Here is a 20,689-nt window from a genome sequence, read left to right as displayed (position 1 = left end):
TTCGAAAGTTTGAATCCGTAGAAAAGCTGATTTCCATTAAAGTAATCAAGATGACCTGATAACCATCCTATAGGCTTCTGAGTTTACAAGCTCCGAAAGACACAAATGAATAGACTTCTAAAAACCATCTCTCCCCCCCTTTTAATTATTTTTTTAAAACAAAATTTGAACAAACAGCATTCCAGAACACACGATACTATCATTACCTGGAAAGTTCGGTCACATCCGCCCACGTGCACTTTATTCACAAAGATACTGGGCACAGTCCTCTGATTAGTGATCTCCGACAGCACCTCTTGAACACTGGCCCCATCGTCTAAGGAATAAAAGATTAAATATGTAAAACACTGCAAAGGTTCTAAGCCTTTGTGAGCCGAGCTGAAGTGTTATGACACTCAGACGCCCACGTTTGCACACCCACAAAGGTCAGCATATCATACAACTTTATAAATGATTACTCGAGAGGGGAAAACACTCAGGTGTTCAAAAGGAACCTTAAAGAATAAAGACCAGTTTACTGACTCCTTTTAAAATAAACACTTCTAAATTAGAATCTGATTTATAATTCAATGACTAGGCAGAGACAGATAAGAATCCTCTTTAAAGAGCAAACATAAAATAAGATCTGCTTTAACAGTGGTAACTCAGGAAATATTTCCTGTAATTACATTTGAAAAAGCTTCATGATCAGGGTCCCTAAAAATAGAACTGGGCCGTAAGTACTTCCAGCACCCTGCTTGGGATACTCTCTAGACAAGTTTCAAAGATTTGAGAACACGTCACTTATTAAAGTGACCTGCCTAAAAGGAGGGGTGAAGTCCACGAAGGCTCAGATCAGGTTTTTGTTCACCATGACGTCTCCCACTCCTGCAAAACACATGCACGCGTAAAGTGCACAGGTGACAGGAATTCAAAAGTGTAAAGCTGGAAAACTAACGTGTTGCCCCTCGGGGTAATACACTCAGGAAACGGGCAGATGCACTTCATTTATCACAGCTTAATCTACTGTGCTAGAAAGCTGGCAGACACATCTGAAATGCCTGAAGGACTTCCAGGTTACCGGCTTATACATCTTCCTTCTACTCCCTCCCCTCAAACGCAAAAAACATAAACCAAAAAAAATCTACACAAATTATTTTCATATACAGGTTCATTCTCCGCGGGGTTGAATGTAGATGAAATTAGCTCATCTAACCGAAAGAGACAGGAGTAAATTGAATTGAATGAGGCAAACGGAAAGAAGTCAATCTTGTTGACATTTATTACAAACAACAATGTGTACTAATCATTCTACTTACCAACTTGATCAAGTTCCAAGATATTACAGTCAACTCCCAGAGAAGAAAAGAGTTCTTTAACCTGCAACAAAAATGCACCCAAGTTTTACTCTCACAAAGATTAGACAGAGCTATGAAACATGGGCATAGTAACAAGGGATGTTCAAAACAGATGTTCTTCAGGAACATGAGCTCTGGTCTATGTTCTCCCCCTTCCTCTATGCATCGTCCCAGAAAAACCTCACCCCATCTCTTTCCTTCCTTCACAATCTGCATTCTCGATTTCCAAATCTGTAACTTTTGCCCAAATCCCCTTTCTGAACTCAGGACAAGCAATATTTCTCCACCTGGCTGACCACAGGTACCTCACATGCAGCATGCCCCAAATAAAATTCATCTGTTCCCACATCCCTTTTCCTCTTTGCGTTTTCTGTCAACAGTCATTAAGCCATTCAACAAATACTCATCCATCACACACCTACTATAGAGGTCATCCATCGTTCTACATACTCAAGATACAACAATGAGAAAGACACAATCCCTGCCCTCCAGTAGGGGAAACAGACAAGGAAACGGACAATTCCACCCTGTCACCATTCGCCAGTTGCTTGAACACAAAACCCTAGGCCCTTGCTACTCAAATGGGGGGCCAGCAGCTTGGGCATCTCTAGGAGTCGTCAGACACGCAGACGCAGGCCCTGGATGCTGATCTGCATTTTGAGCACTTTGCGGAGCGCGGACTGAGTCACTCCAGTGCTTCCCTCTCCTGCGGTGTCTTCCTCCCCTCACTAACTCCTCACCCACCCAGTTAATGACCAAGTCTCGACAGTCCTCTGCGTGGAGCTCGTTCATCTTTCCAGTTCCCCCGAGTCGCGGTCCTCAGCCAGTGACACCTACCACGGGAATTTCTCAGCTCCCTCCTAGGGGTTCTCTAAGCTGCAGCTGACGAGGTCAGCTTTCAGCAGGGCTCCAACCCTTCAATGCCCTCAGCCCTCAAGGTAAAGCCCAGGGGCTCCAATTCCAGGATGGAGGCGTGAGGAACTTGGCAGACCTGCTCCCTGGCAAACGTCCACAACTGGTGGAACTTGTTTAAAAAGAACCATTTAAAGTCTCTTGAAATTGAGGGCACATAGCAAGTAAGGAAACATTTATTGAAGAAAATCTACTAGATGTCAGTAAGAGCGGGAGAGTCTGAGGCACCTGAGCCATGACCTGCGCCTTCCCTCCTCTGCCCGTCAGCGTGATGGAAGCTCCACTCCAGGTGGACGTGGCCAAGGGAATGAGGCTGCCTGTTCCCTGAGATCCCAGCCACTAGAAGGGCCAGGCCACCACCATTTCCCAATCTCCCCACAGCTCTGAGTGGCAGAGGCTATATTCCCGGGGAGCGTGGCCAGCAACACGGGAAAAGCTCCCTTCCTTCAACCACCCCCACTCATAAATCCAAGTTTCTATCCCAGGCAAGAACGCCAGGGCCCTGATCCCCCTGGCCCCAGCCCACTGGTGGGACAAGGTTCCAGGCTGGGAGAGGCCACCGCCTCACCAGAGCTGCTCATAAAGCAGGTTGTCCCTCCAAGACAAGGGGGTCGCTGTCCCCACCCCAGCTCTGGAGCAAGGTCTCAGAGACTCTGCTCAGGGCAAGAGGTAAACCACAAGATCAGAGAGCTCCAAAACTCTACCCAAAGGAATGGACTTTATTTGAAACAGACTGTGGGGAAGTTCAAGTCTAATGGTGCAACTGAAACAAAGGAGATTTCAGTGGTGAGCAGTTAAGGGGAGGCTGGTAGCTCCATCCTCTGTAGCCAGCTGGTTTACCAGAGAGCCAGGGAAGGACCTATCGAACAACAACCCTTCTAGGGTCAGAACAAACTGCAAATTTGTCTCAAAAACTATAGCTGCAAAGGGGCCCAGATTTAATTAGATCAGCGAACGGAACAATTTACACCCCAGGGGACTGTCAAAAACAGCAGAGCAACTAACCTGCAAATGGTGGAGCCTAACACCTTAACACCTGGCATGACACTGACAGGGCCAGACAACGTAACACGGACGCCCAGCGAGAGCCCTGCTCAACCCTAACACCTGGCATGACACTGACAGGGTCAGACAACGTAACACGGACGCCCAGCGAGAGCCCTGCTAAACCCCTGTTATCCCAGGGCGGCTGCGCAGGCCCAAGGCTGCACCTCTGAGGAGCATGCGGGGCTCCATCTTCAGGTGGAAACAAACTTCCCCCAAATAATCCAGCCAACGCCCTACAAAGAAATAAACAAGCAAGCAGAAACAAGCCACAGAGAAAGAGGGGTCCAGTATCTGGAGTTGATATCATACATTATCTAAAATGTCCTGGTTTCAACAAAAAAAATTACCAGACATACAAAGAAACAGGAAAGTGGATTCATACACAGGAAGAAAAGCAGGCAAGAGAACCTGCCTCTGAGAGGTCCCAGAGAGCATGATGAACTGGCAAAGTAGCCACTGTAAATACATTCAAGGAACTGGAGAAAAGTATGCTTCAGGAGATATGAAGGAAGGTATGATGCTAATGTCTCATCCAGTAGAAAATATCAATAAAGAGACAGAAATTATATAAAGGAACCAACTGGAAATCACGGGAAAGTACAGTAACTAAAATCAAAATTCCACTATAGTATCTCTACACTAGACTTGAACTGGCAGAATTAGCAAAGCTGAGGACAGATAAGTGGAGCTTATGCAGCCTCAAGCCACAGAGAGAAGAGATAAAGAAAAAGGACAGAACCTTAGAGAAATATGGGACTGCATTAAGCACAATGTATGCACAGTGTGAAAACCAGTAAGAGACAGAAAGAAAAGGGCAAAAGAAATATTTGAAGAGATACACAAAAATATCCCAAATTTGATGAAAAATTGCAATCTAAATCCAAGAAGCTAAACGATGTCAAAGTAAGATAACTCAATAGAAGCTCTGGAAATTGGTCAGAGATCTACAGCAACCAAGTGAATGCTCAGTGAAGAAAGAGCCACATTTAAATGGTAGAGAATTCTGTGGCGCTTTCCATCTCCCCAGTGCTGCACGGCACAGTAAGAGGGGAGCAGCAGCCTGGGCCTCCGGTCTCTTTCACAACATGGAGAGAGCAGAGAGGCCCTCGCCCCCATGTGAGGGCTGCCTGAAGGACTGGTCTCGGTGAAGCCTAACCGAGACTGAGTGAAAAGCACACATACGGGCCCAGGGAAGATGTCCAGAAAAGGCCTCAGAAGAGCTTAGGCCTCCATCCTGCACTGGTTAGGGCAAGTCTTCCCTAACTTGGAGCCAGTCTGTGAAGACTGGGAGAGGTGGCCGTATTTATAATGCCAAATTTTCAAGAAAAGATAACATGCATACAAAGAAATGGAAAAAATGGCCCAAAGGAAAAAATGAATCTCCAAAAATGTCCCTGAACACATATAGACTTCATTCTTTTTTTTTTTTTTTTTTTTAATTTTATTTATTTATTTATTTATGGCTGCGTTGGGTCTTCGTTTCTGTGCGAGGCCTTTCTCCAGTTGCAGCGAGCGGGGGCCACTCTTCATCGCGGTGCGCGGGCCTCTCACTGTCGCGGCCTCTCCCGTTGCGGAGCACAGGCTCCAGACGCGCAGGCTCAGTAGTGGTGGCTCACGGGCCTAGTCGCTCTGCGGCATGTGGGATCTTCCCAGACCAGGGCTCGAACCCGTGTCCCCTGCATCGGCAGGCAGATTCTCAACCACTGCGCCACCAGGGAAGCCCCTAGACTTCATTCTTACTAGACAAAGACTTGAAAACAACTGTCTTAAATATGCTCAAAGAGGAAAACACAAAGAACTAAAGGAAATCAGGAAAATGATATATGAATAAAATGAAAATATCAGCAAAGAGATAAAAATAACCAAACAGAAACTCTGAAGGTGAAAAAGACAATCAATGAATTATAAAATTCACTAGATGAATTCAAGAGCAGGCTCAAACAGAGAGAAGAAAGAATCACCAAACTTGAAGACAGGCCATTTGAAATTATTAGGTCTGAGGAGGAAAAGGAAAGAAGAAAAATGAACATGGAGTAAGTGACTTGAGGGAGACCATTAAACAATATACACATTATGGAAGCCACAGAAGAAGAAATGGGGCAGAGAACTTATTTGAAGAAATAATGCCCCAAAACTCTCCAAATTTGAGGAAAGACATGAATATACACATACAAGAAGCTCAAAAAACCCCAAGAAGGGGACTTCCCTCGTGGCACCGTGGTTAACAATCTGCCTGCCAATGCAAGGGACATGGTTCGATCCCTGGTCCAGGAAGATCCCACATGCCATGGAGCAACTAAGCCTGTGTGCCACAACTACTGAGCCTGCGCTCTAGAGCCTGTGAACCACAGCTACTGAGCCCACGTGCCACAACTACTGAAGCCCGAGTCCCTAGAGCCCGTGCTCCACAACAAGAGAAGCCACCACAATGAGAAGCCTGCGCACCACAACAAAGAGTAGCCCCTGCTTGCTGCAACTAGAGAAAGCCCGCACACAGCAACGAAGGCCCAACGCAGCCAAAAATAATAAATAAATAAAATTTAAAAAGCCCCAAGAAGGATAAACACAAAAAGACTCACACCAAGACACATTATAATCAAAACGTCAAAAACCAAAGACAAAGAGAGAATCTTGAAAGTAGCAAGAGAACAGCAGCTCGTCACCTACAAGCGATCCTCATTAAGGTTATAAGTGGATTTCTCAGTAGAAACCTCGTAGGCCAGAGAGGGCTGGATAATATATTTAAAGTTCTGAAAGAAAAAAAACAAATACAAAAAAAACAATTATCAACCAAGAATTCTATATCTGGCCAAAAAACAAAAAAAGTCCTTCAAAAATGAGGGAGGGGCTTCCCTGGTGGTGCAGTGGTTGAGAATCTGCCTGCCAATGCAGGGGACACGGGTTCGAGCCCTGGTCTGGGAAGATCCCACAAGCCACGGAGCAACTAGGCCTGTGAGCCACAACTACTGAGCCCGCGCGTCTGGAGCTTGTGCTCCTCAACAAGAGAGGCCGCGACAGTGAGAGGCCCGTGCACCGCGATGAAGAGTGGCCCCCACTTGCCACAGCTTGAGAAAGCCCACGCACAGAAATGAAGACCCAACACAGCCAAAAATAAATAAATAAATAAATAAATAATTTAAAATATATATATATAAAAAAAAAAATGAGGGAGAAGCTAAGACTTTCTCAGATAAACAAAAGTTGAGGGAGTACATTAATACTAGACCTGTCTTACAAGAAATGCTATAGGCAACCTTTCAAGTTGAAATGAAAGCATGCTAGATAGGAATGCAAAGCCATATGAAAATACAAAGCTCTCACATAAAGGTAAACATATACAAACATACAGACCAGTATTACTGTAATTTTAGCTTATAATTACATTATTTACTCTTCTATTGGATTTAAAAGACATAAGTCAGAAAACAACTATAAGTCTATGGATACACAATATATAAAGATGTAATTTGTGACATAACATGAAGGGATGAAGGGGGAGGGGTCAGAACTGTAAGAAGTAGAGTTTTTGTATGTGATGGAAGTTAAACTGCTATCAGTTTAAAATAGATTACATCTTTCGGATGGTATATGTAATTCCAATGGTAACCACAAAAATATCTACAAAATATACACAAGGGAAACAAGAAGGGAGTCAAAAAGTATCCTTACAAAAAATCAACTGAACATAAAGGAAGACAGTAAGATAGGAAATGAGGGACAAAAACTATAAGCTATGCAGAAAACAAATACCAAAATGGCAAAAGCAAGTCCTTTCCTAACAATAATTACTTTAAATGTAAATGGATTAAACTCCCCAAACAAGAGACATAGACTGACAGAATGGATAAAAAGACAGGATCCAACATTATGCTGTCTAGAAGACTCACTTTAGAGCTAAGGACACACATAGGCTGAAACTGAAAGGATGGAAAAGACATGCCAAGCAGATAGTAACCAAAAGAGAGCTGGAATGTTTATACTAATATAAAACAAAATAGACTTTATGCCAAAACTGGTATAAGAGACTAAAAAGGACATTATATAGTTTATTATTACTATTATTTTTTTTATTTTTATTTTTTTGGCTGCGTTAGGTCTTTGTTGCTGTGCACACGCTTTCTCTAGTTGTGGCGAGCAGGGGCCACTCTTCGTTGTGGTGCGTGGGCTTCTCATTGTGGTGGCTTCTCTTGCTGCGGAGCACGGGCTCTAAGCACGTGGACCTCAGTAGTTGCAGCACACAGGCTCAGTAGTTGTAGCACGTGGACCCTAGAGCATGAAGGCTCAGTAGTTGAGGCATGCAGACTCTAGTGTGCACAGGCTTCAGTAGTTGTGGTGCGTGGGCTCTAGAGCACAGGCTTGGGAGTTGTGGCACAGGGGCTTAGTTGCTCCACAGCATGTGGGATCTTCCCAGCCCAGGGATCAAACCCGTGTCCCCTGCATTGGCAGGCAGATTCTTAACCACTGCACCACTAGGGAAGTCCAAAAAAGCACATTACATGTTAAAAGGACATTGTGTGTCAATTTACCAAGAAGACATAACAATCATAAAAATATGTCTACCAAACCTCAGAGCTTCTAAATATATGAAGCAAACACTGACCAAATTGAAGAAAGAAACTGATAGAACTAAATTATAGTAGAAGACTTTAATATTCCACTTTCAAAAATGGATAGAACAACCAGACAGAAGACCAATGAGGAAATAGAGGACTGGAAGAACACAATAGACCAATTGGACCTAACAGACACATTACATAACACTCCACCCAACAAACATAGAATACACATTCTTCTCAAGTACACATGGAACATTCTCCAGGATACATCATAGCCTAGGCCACAAAAGAAGTCTTAATAAAAAGATTAAAATATATAAAGTATCTTTTCTTATCACAGTAGATTGAAACTAGAAATCAGAGCAGAAGGAAAACTAGAAAATTCACAAATATGTGGAAATTAAACATCACATTCTTAAACAATAAGTCAAAGAAGAAGTCACAAGGGAAATCATACAATATCTTGACAAGTGAAAATGAGAACACAACATACCAAACCTTATGGGATGCAGTGAAAGTAGTGATAAGAGAAAAATTTACAGCTATAGATGTTTACATTAAGAAAGAAGAAAGACCTTAAATCACAACCTAACTTTACACCTTAACTAGAAAAAGAACAAACTAAACTCAAAGCTAGCAAAAGAGAGGAAATAAGAGCAGAGATAAACAAAATAGAGAATATAAAAACAATACAGAAAATTAACAAAACCAAGAGTTGGTTCTTTGAAAAGATCTACAAAATCGACATACCTTTAGCTAGATTGACTAAGAAAAAAATAGAGAAGACTCAAATAACTAAGATCAGAAATGAAAGAGGCAACATTACTACTGTTTTTACAGAAATATTACAAGACAGTACTCTGAACACTCTAACAAATCGGATAACCTAGATAAAACTGATAAATTCCTAGAAACATGGAACCTACTAAGACTGAATCATGAATAAGTAGAAAAGGTCAATACACCTGTAACTAGTAAGGAGACTGAATCAGTAATCAAAAGCCTCCCAATGAAGAAAAGCCCAGGACCAGAGAGCTTCACTGGTGAATTCTACTGAACATATAAAGAAGAGTGAACACCAATCCTCCTCAAAGTCTCCCAAAAATCTGAAGAGGGAACACTTCCAAATTCATTCTATGTGACTACCATTGCCCTGAAAACAAAGCCAAAGACACCACAAGAAAACTATGGACCAATATCCCTCATAAATATTGACTGAAAAATCCTCAACAAAATAAATACTAGCAATAGGAATTCAACAGAACATTAAAACTATTATACACTATAATCAAGTGGGATTTATTCCTAGAATGCAAGGATGGTTCAACATACAAACATAGATTAATGTAGTACACATCACGTTAACAGAATTAAGAGAAAAAAAACCACATGATCATTTCAATGGATGCAGAAAAAGCATTTAAGAAAATTCAACACCCTTTCATGATAAAAACACTCAACAGACTAAGAATAGAAAGAAATTACCTCAGCATATAAAGGCCATATAAAAAAGCCCACAGCTAACATCAGACTTGATGGCAAAAGACTGAAAGCGTTTCCACTAAGATCAGAAACAAGACAAGGATGCCCACTTCCACCATTTCTACTCAATATAGTACTGGAAGTCCAAGCTAGAGAAATAAGACAAAAAATAAAAGTAATAAAGGGCAACCAAACTGGAAAAAAAAAAGTAAAATTATCTCTGTTCACTGACAAAATGATCTTATATGTATAAATTCCTAAAGATTGTACAAAATACTCTTATAACTAATAAAAAATTTAGGAAAGTTTAGGACACAAAATCAACACACAAAAATCAGTTGTTTTTCTATATACTAATAATGAATAATCCAAAAAAAGAAATTAAAAAAAGAATTCCACTTACAATATCATGAAGAAGAACATTTAGGAATAAACTTAACAAAGGAGGCAAAGACTTGTGCACTAAAAACTACAACACATTGCTGAAACAATTAAAGAAGATACCAATAACTGGAAAGAAATCCTATGTTCACAGATTAGAAGACTTAATATTGTTAAGATTTCAATACTACCCACCCAACGTGATCTAATCTCTATCAAAATCCCAACAGTGATTTTTGCAGAAATAGAAAAATCCATCCTAAAATTCATATAGAATCTCAAAAGAGCCCTGAATAGCTGAAAAATTCTTGATAAAGAAGAACAAAGTTGGAGGTCTCACACTTCCTGATTTCAAAAATTGCTACAAAGCTACAGTAACCAAAACAGTGTGGTCCTGGCATAAAGACAGACATGAAGAGCAGCGGAAGAAAATAGAGAGCCAAGAAATAAAGCCTCACATATAAGGTCAAATAACTTTTGATAATGGTGTCAAGACCATTCAATGGGGAAATGACAGTCTTTTCAATAAACGGAGCTGAAAAAACTGGATATCCATATGCAAAAGAATGAAGTTGGACCCTTACCTAACACCATATACAAAAATCAACTCAAAATGGATTAAAGACTTAAATGTAAGCGCTAAAACTATAAAACTCCTAGAAGAAAACATCGGACAAAAGCTCTATGGCATTGGATTTGGTGGTATTTTGCATATGACACCAAAGGAATAGGCAGCAAAAGAAAACAGAGAAATTGGACCTCATGAAAGTTAAAAATTTTGTGCATTAAAGGACATTATCAACTGAGTAAAGAGGCAACTCCAGAATTGGAGACATATTTCAAATCAAATATCTCATAAGGCATTAACATATAGAATATATAGAGAACTAAAACTAAACAAACAAGAAAAACCCCAATTTAAAAATTGACAAAGTAGTTGAATAGACTGTTCGCCAAAAGAGATACTGTCCATTAATAAGTGGTCAATAATCATGTGAAAAGATATTCAACATCATTAATCATTAGAGAAACGCAAATCAAACCACAATGAGATACCACTTCACAACCATTAGGATAACTGCTATCAAAACAAACACAGTATAAAAAACAGAAAATAACAAGTGTTGGCAAGGATGTGGAGAAACTGGAACCTTTGTGCACTGCTGGTGGGAATTTAAAATACTATGGCCCCTATGGAAAACAGTATGGTGGTTCCTCAAAAAATTAAAAATACATAGAAATACCATATGAGCCAGCAATTCCCCCTCTGGGTATAAGCCCAAAAGAATTGAAAAGAGACCCAAACAGATATTTGTACACCCACGTTCACAGCAGCAATATTCACAGTAGTCAAAATGTGGAAGTGACCCAATTGTTCATTGACAGATGAATGGATAAAGGGAATATGGTCTATACAGACAGTGGAATAGTATTCAGCCTTAAAAAGGAAGGGAACTGTGACCCATGCGACAACACAGATGAACTTTGAGGACATTAGACTGAAATCAGCCAGTCAGAAAACGACAAATACTGTACGATTCCGTTTATATGAGGTCCCTAGAGGAGCCAGATTCCTAAGACAGGAAGCAGATGGTGGGGCCAGGGGCTGGGGAGGGATGGGGAGTCACTGTTTAATGGGGACAGAGTGTCAGCTGGGGAAGATGAGAAAAGCTCCGTGGTTGGCTGGTGGTGACGGCTGCACAGCAACGTGAATGTGCTTGACGCCACTGAACTTAAAATGGTTAAAACGGAAAACCTTACGTTACGTGTATTTTACTACAGAACAATAAAGCTAACCAACAGAAGTATACATTTTTAATCCACAGACGTATGAATTAAGGGTTGGGGAAAACATGGCTTACAATTAATGTGGCAAAGGGGCTAAAAAATGAGGGCATGTTTTTCACTATTTCCTTTGGGCCATGGTCTTGCACGTGGCTCACAGGAACTTCCCGCCTGGTCAGGTGCCTGCACGTTCAGCCCACTCCTCACACTGTTGCCAGATTCCAGGTCACAGGTCAGACCCTTTCACTCCTCACAAGTCTGACATCATGAAGTCCACACTTAACAGCACGCATTTTTAGATCTCAATGCCGCTGAGAAACTGAAGTTCGGCCATTTGCCACTTTACTCTCCTGATTCCCTTTCATACACCCTGTGTTCAGCCCCACTATTTTCATGGCATCATCTCCTACCTTTGCTTATAGGAACTCCTCAGCTAGATGCTATTCCTTGCCTACATCCACCTGATCCCTCAAAGACCAGCTTAAACATCACGTCCTTAATTTTTCTGATCCCCACAGAAGCAGCTGTTTTTGTCTCTCATTCCCACAGCACCTGTCTCGCACACGCGTTTCTTTGGGTACCTGAGAACTGGCTGATTACAGCTCCATTAGACCATGAGTTCTCGGGAGGCAAGGCCACAGTTTATTCATTTCTGCGGCCCAAAACACTAAGCACCCAGCAACACTTGCTGAATGACATTAGCGTCCCAATAAAGGAACAAACCTCTCTACCTGACTCTGCACAGGTAGGGATGTGGAATACGGTGTCCAGTCTGGGTGACACATTTAAGCGGTTCATGGTCAAACTACTGCACAATCCATTTAGTGAAGGGTCACATGTAAAGACAAATGACATAAACACGTGAAAAGCTGGGCCAGGAAAGAAAAACACTCAGGGAAAATACTGAAATATCTGCCATCCAAGTAGAAGCCAGATTCTCAATTCTGTGCACTGGAGCAACAATCACCTCCAAAAGTGAGTAAATGTTTCAGGGAGACAGATTTGGGCTCAATTTTTTAAAAATTCCAGTAAACAGAGCTGTCCAATTATGTAATAGGACTCAAAGTAGTGGCCACGTTGTTGGAAGGGGTGATGCACACAGAACAGAAAATCATCGGTCCTAAGATTTTCTGTGTCAGCAAAGGTTTGACCAGAACAACCTAAGGCTGTTTATTCACTCAACTCACTTACCTGCCTCATACTATTCTAGGCCCCAGCGACAGAAGTGGCCAGGCACAGTTCTGACTGCTTGGCCCTTTTATAAGCTCCAAAGGACTACTTAAATACGCAGAGAAAGAAGACTAGAAAGAGACCAACACATATGTGAGAACCTGACAGGTGACGAGTGAGCATTCAAACCACCGTGGAAAGAATGGACTCTCCAAAAAATGAAGCAGGGACAACTGACAAGTTATAAAGAAAAAATGAACTGGATCCCCACACGTCCTCAGCTTCAAGTCCAGGCGGAATTAAAGAAGGGGGGTGTGAAAAGCACACTCTAAAACTTTCAGGAGCTAATGCAGGAGAGTATCTTTATGACCTCAGAGTAGAAACAGATTTCTTAAATAAGACACAAAAAGCACAAACCAGAAAAGAAAAAGAGTGATAGAGTCAACCATGTTAAACTTCCAAACTTCAGTTAACCAAAAGATCCCAAAAAGAGAGTAAAAAGAAAAGCCAAATCTGGGTGATTTTCCAATACATATCACCAGAGGACTAGTATCCAAAATACACAAAGAACGTCTATAAATCAGTAACAATAAATAAATAAAACAACCTAATAGAGAAATAAGCAAAATACTGGAACATTCTGCAGAAGAGGAAACTCAAATGACCCGTAAACACATGAAAAGATGTTCAACGTTATCAGGGAAACGCAAAGCTAAAGCCACAATGAAATACCATCTCATAAATGCCAGAATGGCAATAATTAAATATATCAACTGTTGGCAAGGATGTAGAGCAATGGGAACTGTTAATATCCTGCCAGTGGCAGGGTAAGTGGTATGACCACGTGGAAAAACATTTTGGTATCACCTCGTTAAGGAAGAAATCATGCTTCCTCTGTGGGCCAGCCGTTCAGCTTCAAAAGCCTACTCTAAAATAGCGAGTCTTGTGTACGTGCACTGGGCCATACGGTAAGAATAGGCATAACCATGTTGTATTGAAGAGCAAAATACTAGAAACAGCAGAACTGATACACTGTGGTTATGAGTCATCCTAGGGAAGAGTACAGTAACGAAAATTAACAAACCCGTTACAGGTACTAACATGCATCAATCTCTAAAACATAACTGTTGAGGGAAAAAAGTGCAGAATACAAATGCATGATTCTACTTAACATAAAGTGCCAAAAGGAACAAAGTACGGTTTAATGATACATATGTTTGGCGGCAAAACTGTAAGGAAAAGCAAGGAATTCTGGCTAGTGGTCACCCTGGTGGGGGGAGGGCGGGGGGGGTGGTATAAACCAGGGGGATCAGGAGGCTCCCGCCGGAGTGTGGTCTTCCTAGAGAAACTGTAAGGTGCACGTGCGAGATACACGTTTGCCTGAACAACGTATAAGTCAATGGAAATCTGAAAATAAGATTGAAAATCATAATTTCACGCACCTATCCCAACAGTTTGTGCTTGTGCATCTTCCGCGTATTATTTCGACTCTCAATAACGTGAAGCATAGCTCAAATATGCAAAGTGCCATCATACAGATGGGTTTGTCTTCCAGAGGATCACTGCTCAAACTCACAACACAGGTGCAGTGAGGGGCCGCGTGCAGTCCGGCCCAAACTGCCGCTGAGGCGCCAAGCGGATCAGGGGCACGCGGTCGGCACGGGACCAGCGCCGGCCTCTCCCCGCTGCTCTCCTCCCAGGACAGGACCCGTGAGACCTTTTCCCTCCGGATCCCCCGCCCACGTCCACCAAGCTCGCGGCCAGGGTAGGACAGCGGCTCACGCCCGCAGGCCCGTCCGGAGACTGAAGGCAGGACCGCGTGGCCCAGCCGAGGACGGCGGGGCCGGTGTAGCCTTCCGGACCGGGTCCGCGGACGAGGGCGGAACGGACGGGCCCGAGGCCCGGGGAGCGGGCGGGCACGGACCAGCGGACCCGGGCAGTGGTGGGGGGCCGCAGACGCGACGGACCAGTGGGCCCGGAAGCCCCTGCCCGCCTACCCGCGCACTGTGCGGACAGTAGCTCTTGCTGAAGATGACCACTCGGTGGCCCTCGATGAGGCCCAGCAGGCGGCGCTGAAGCTCCTCGCGGGCCGCGAAAGACAGGCGGCTGGTCCCGGGGGCGGACAAGCGGGCCCGGCGCCCGGGCGGCGACTGCGGCACGGATACGCCGCGGACATTGCCCAGTCGGCGGTTGGGGGCGGCGCCGCTCGCCGGTCCCGGGGACGTCTGCGCCCGCGAGGGCGGTGGCGGCTGCGGCGGCAGCTGCGCCAGGGCCGCGGTGTCACTCCCGGCTGGGCCGGGCCTACCCGGAGAGGAGACACCGGCTCCGGGAGAGCGGACGGAGGTTACGCAGGTAGCCCGAGTGCCGCCCACACCCTGCAACAGCCGCTCGCTCCGACCCCGGCTCCGCCTCCGACCCCGGCTCCGCCTCCGACCCCGGCTCCGCCTCCGACCCCGGCTCCGCCTCCGACCCCGGCGCATGCGAACTAGGTCTCTACCCGGCCTCTGTGGGGACTCGGCTGCCCTTCGCAAAGGGGCGGGTGCCAAGCTGTATGGTCTTATTATCCCAACGTTGGTACGCGCACCGCGGGACCGCCCAGTCTCTGTGTGATCTCCCAGGGGTGACCCCTGTGGAGAACATACTTCCAGTCTTACTTCCACTCCACAAACCCCTTTAGGCCACCTTAAAAATAGATGTATGGTCTTCAGTGAGGATGGATGTCTCAATCTTTGGAAAGAGTGAATAAATAAAACCATCTTTAGGAAAGATGGCTATTTTTTAAAGCTTATATCCAGCAAAGTAAATAAAAATACTACTGTGTTTCTTATCGCCACGAAGTTTTTAAAGGAATTTCCTAGGTCGCTACCCCTCAGTCCCTACTGCATAGAATTCTGGAGGCACTTCTAATAAAGGGACCCTGAAGTCATCTGTGCCAGAGCAGGAATCCTGTATCCATCATTTGGGTGGCTGGGTGGGGGATCTCAGGGCTAACTTGCTCACCATGACTTACAGCCCCCTGCGGCTGTAGGATGAATGTATTAAACCCCAATAAAGAGAGACATTCAACCACAAGACCAGCAGGCGTGGCCTGGTCCCTCTCAGGGGTCATCTCCTGACACCTTGTGGTTCACGGTGCTTCAGCCACACTGGCTTTCTCCCTGTGCCTCAGTTATGTCAAACACAGTCCCGCATTAGGGTCTTTGCATTTTCTGTTTACTCAGCCTAGATGTTCTCCCTCATCCAGCAAATCTAGCTTTTTCTAGGGGACGGTATGAGAGGGAGATGCCTGAGGTCATTTCTCAGGCAGGCCGAGGTCAGTCCAGGTCTCCTGCTGACCATTCACTCACAGCCCCTTGCAGGTTGCTTTCTAAGTCTCACCTACCTTACTGTGGAGTTGGCTTTATGGCTACAGATATGATAGTAAGAAGGAGAAAGGGCTGCCCACAGCTTCAACTTAAGGTTTATTGTCCTCAACACCCTTGTGCCAAATTTGTTATCTACTTGGCCCCGAGGATGCCTCTAACCTTAGTTTTCAAAATTCAAGAGTTTCACAGTCAGGCCTCCTTACGAGGGACCATCCCATCCCCTCCCCGTCCTCAGCCTCCGGTCCTCTCCTTGGCCAGAGGCTGGGTCATTGAGAGAAAGGATAACACATTTCTTTCTGCTTCCCTGCTTCCTGGGTTTTCCTTTGTATCCTGTTCATGGCCTTACGTCTAGTTGATCCATCAAAGCTTCACTGGTGGGCCTTTCAGAACCATGACACTGTTTTTAGGAAACTGTATTTTAATTAAGCTCTGAAAAAGCACAGGCTCTGAAGCCAGACAGCCTGGCTCAGAATCCCAGCCCCACTGCTTCCTAGTCAGTGGTCTGAGACAACAGTCATAGGATGAGACTAATACCAGTTCCTACCTCAAAGGGTTGATGTGAATTTACAAGAGTCAATACACATAAAGTGCTTAAGACAGCATCTGGCACCTGGTAAGCACACAATCAGTACATGTGTGAAGTTTCATTATTTACTCCTCCCAACAGCCCCAGAAAGGAGAGATCATTGTCTCCACCTCACAGGTGAGACAGCTAAGGATGGGGATGAGAACAGGATCTTCCCAAGGCCCCATGGATGTCAGAGGAGGGACAGACTCGGGTCCCGGGCCCCTCTCTCTGGGGTACTGCCTTCTCCAGAATCAGCACTGCAATTCCCTTCAATTCCCTTTATTATGTAAGCCAGCTCGAGTTGTGGTTTTTGTTACTTGCAATCAAAAGCATCTTAACAAATAAAAATATTTCAGCATTATGATGTTAGGTGCAGAAAAATCCATGACTCATAATTTCTTAATGGAGTATATTTTTTATCATAAAATATTCTTCTTTGTCCTTGTTAACTCTTCAGTCATTAAATTCTATTTTTCCAAATATTACTGTGGCCAAATCTACTTTCTTTTGTTGGTATCTATATACATATCATTTTCTGTCCTTTAATTTTCAACATATATTTGTCTTTTTCTTCCATATTTGTCTCTTGGGGCAGGAAACAGCCTAATTAATCACCTCTTATCCCTTGTAAGTCCTTAATTCATTGAAGTCAGATTCAAGAAATCAGATGATAGAGCCAAGAAGACATTGACACAGAAACTAGATTAGTGGTTGCCTCGGGCTGGGCAGCAGGGGAGAAAATAGGGCGGCATGGGGAGTGATGGCTAAGGCTTATAGGATATTTTTTGAGAAAAAAATGTTCTAAAATTGTGGCGATGGATGCATAACCCTGTGAATATACTAAAAGCCTTTGAATTTACACTTTAAGTGGGTGCATTTCATGGCATGTGAATTAAGTTGTTAAATAAAGAAAATACGAGTAAATAAAACAAGAAACAATTAGAAAACTAGAACTCAGAAATTTGATGTATTGTTGCCAAAACTTATTTATATATAAAAATATTGTACATAATATAAATTATTATGTATATTATAAGTATGATATGAATTATATATATTACATAATTATTATCTACACTTATATATTTCTATGTATACGCACGTGTCTATGTATAAGAAAATTTCCCACAATATGGCACAATAAAGAGGCAGAAAGTATGAAAGAAGAAACCAAAAAAATCAATCCATGAGGTTAACAATGTCTGTCCAATAGAAGCTCCAAAAATATAGACAGAGAAAAAGGGACAGAAATAGGAAAATAATAGTAATAATAGGAGACAACTTCCCAGCACATGAGCCTTCAGGCCAGAAGGGCCCTCTGAGTGCCCAGCATAATGGATCAAAAAGACCCACATGACAGCAGCACAAAATTTCAGAATATCAAGAATAATGGAAATATCCTACGAGCTTCCAAAAAAGGTGGGTGCAGGGTGGATGCATTTGGCATCAGATGCCTCACCAGTAACTCTGGGTGCTGGGGGGAAAAGGAACACCACCTCTAAATTTGTGAGGAACATTAATTTTGCACCTAGACATCTAGAACAAGCCAATGTTTAAAGGCAAAGTAAAGGTGTTTTCAGACATGGAAGGACTCAGGAGTTTGACCCTGCACAGAGCATTTCTCAAGAAGTTATTTGAGGCTCCCCTTCACCCAAATGAGGAGCTAATCTTTGAAGAAATGCTCCAGGAGGAAAAGGTGAGTCCACCCTAGGAGGTTAGTGAATGGAAGCCATTGCAGGAAGCCAATCCGCCATCTCACAGAGCAGTTGTCTCAAAGAGAAGGAGGAAAATGTTCAGGAAAAAAACGGAGACTGGGCGGCAGCCCCCTGCTGCCCCTCAGTGCAGAGGGCTCACCAGCCCGGCCTCCGCGGACACCCAGTGTTTGTAAAGTTTCCTTAGTGGGAGGCTGCTTTCCTATCACCAAGCCCCAGAGGGCAGAGAGTGGGGGAATAACCCAGAGACGTGGCTACCCAGCTGGGTGACCTTGAGTGGGTCCAGGATGGGCAGAAAAATAAAGGCAGTGGGTGTGTCAGTTAGCTGTTGCTGCGTAAGGAACCATCCTTCATCAACAACCCTCAGTGTTGCTCGTGATCTGAGGTGGCAGGGTTCTGCCCTTCTGAGCTGGGCTCTGCAGGGCTTGCTGCCGTGTCAGCTGTGAGTCAGCCCTGAATCAATGTGCGGCCTCACTCCTCTCCGTGCAGCTTCCTAGCACATCCGGAGATTCAGCTGGGACAGCTGGGTGACTCATCCTGCAGCAGGCAGGCCCAGAGATCTCTGAGAGACAGGAAACATGCAAGGCCTCTGGAGGCCTTGGCTGGGAACCAGAACACCTTCTCTTTTGCGACTTCCTGTCGACCAAAGGGCCAGAGGGAGGTACCCTGCCCTCCTCGTGACAGGACGGGCTGCAGTCCCATCACCGAGGACATGCACACAGGGAGGGGACAAAACCGGGGCTACTTTTGCCAACAGTCTCCCACGGGGAAAGAAAACAAGGATTTCAGAAGGTAGCAGAAGGGGACCTCTCTTTCTCGGTGGGCTCTCTTTTCCTTTCCCCTGTGCACGGGGCGCGAATGGACTATTTCCTCGGGCGGCACTCCGGGTGTTCTGAGACGTTCAGACTTTGCTGTGCTTCTTTCCCTGTTTTCCGCACGTGGAGGAGCCTTTGGTCAGCCCAGCACGGCTCCCCTGAGCCAAGGGACCCACCAGAGTGGGATTCAGGTCCCGCTGGAGCAGAGACTCACTCTCCCCTCCCAGGCATGGAGGCAACAGAGGGTCAGGCTGGGCCTCTCAAGTGAAGGGAGAGCTGCACACCCCCTCCCGTTTCCTGGCGTTGATCTTTCCAGAAAGCAGCCAGGAAAGGTAGGGGGTAGGTCTGAGTCATGGAAATGCCTGTTCAGGCGGAACCTTCTGAGTTTCAGTTACATAAACGGAAGGCAGGGCGGCAGGTCCGACTGCTTTCTTTTTTTTAGAAAAGGTGTCAACAGTTTCTTTGCCTTGGAAATGCCTACGCTCCAGAGTCCTTAGTAAAGAGAGTCAGGAGGGGATGGTGGCACATTCGCACCGCGGCCCCCAGCCCTCCAGGGAAGGGGCGCAGGACTCTCTGCTGTTATTGAAAGCAGAGCCTCTCGCCGACAGCGCGTGGCCTCCCTCAGGTCCCAGCGGGAAGGGCGGCCCCGGCTCCGTCCCCGGCCCCGAAAGTAACTCCGCGGGGAGGGCGGAGCCCGCTGGGGGCGGCGAGCCCGCTGGGGGCGGCCTGCCCACCGCGCCAGCCCCGGGTCCCCGCGGGGAGATGTCGGCTTCGGGACCGGAAGGTGCCGTTCCCGCACGGCCCGGGGGATTCTTGGACAACTGGGCCGGGAAGGGTTCGGCCTCAGATGCAGAGCCGCTGTCAGCCGGAGCGAGCGGCGGATTGGAGCGCAGCGCGGGACCAAGACTCGCCGGCCACTGGGCGGACCGGCTGCGCTCTCCGTGGTCGGTCCCGGAGGTGATTCCTCTGCCGCAGGCGCGCTCGTCTCTCAGCGCCCGCGCAGCAGGGCCCGGGACCTGGCACCGCTGGAGGATTCCTGCTGGGATTCCGCGCGTTCCGAGGCGCGTCCGCCTGGCGAGCAGCGCCGCAAGGACGCCCCCGCGTGGGGGGCCCGCCCGGCGTCACTTCTGCGGCCGGCCGTCAGGTGGCAGTGGCCGCTCGGGAAGCGGGCGGCGCGAGGCGCTTCCTCTCCGCGCACCTGGGCGCAGGTGCGTCCCCGCCGCCCGCGCCGGCGCACCTGGGCGCCTCGGGACCGCGGGGTCCGGCCCCCGCAGGACGTCTCTCCGCTCAGCAACCCTCGCTCCGGGTCTGGATTTCTCCTCTTAAACAGGTCAAGCCCGTCTCGGGTTCACGGAGGAAACAGGTATGCGCGCATGGTGTGAAGCCTGGAGGGTTCCATAGAGCGGAAATGCCTAGTGTGGACTCCCTGATGAACCGGAAGAGCAGAGGCGTGCTCTGCTCTCAAGGAATGTCCTGGTCGGCTACCGAGAGCCCCGCCCTGCGCAAAAAAGCACGTGCGCAGGCAGCGACGTAAGGAAGGACGGACAGAAAGTGTGCTG

At 45.7% G+C, this 20,689-nt stretch overlaps 1 protein-coding gene across 1 annotated transcript in view; it reads right to left on the bottom strand.

The window, feature by feature from the left end:
- Positions 1–15,150, bottom strand: part of TXNRD3 (thioredoxin reductase 3) — a 42,219-nt gene extending 27,069 nt beyond the window's left edge. The window contains exons 1-3 of the mRNA XM_059940620.1: positions 14,668–15,150; positions 1,299–1,359; positions 207–316 (exon numbers count right to left, since the gene is read on the bottom strand). Of these exons, the coding sequence (XP_059796603.1) occupies positions 207–316; positions 1,299–1,359; positions 14,668–15,150 (654 nt within the window). The remainder of the gene's footprint in view (positions 1–206; positions 317–1,298; positions 1,360–14,667) is intronic.
- Between the last annotated feature and the right edge of the window lie 5,539 nt (positions 15,151–20,689).

Source organism: Balaenoptera ricei, chromosome 11 (genome assembly GCF_028023285.1).
Source record: "Balaenoptera ricei isolate mBalRic1 chromosome 11, mBalRic1.hap2, whole genome shotgun sequence".
Lineage (NCBI taxonomy): Eukaryota > Metazoa > Chordata > Mammalia > Artiodactyla > Balaenopteridae > Balaenoptera > Balaenoptera ricei.
Note: the sequence above shows the minus strand (reverse complement) of the source record. Positions and strands in the feature narration are given on the sequence as shown.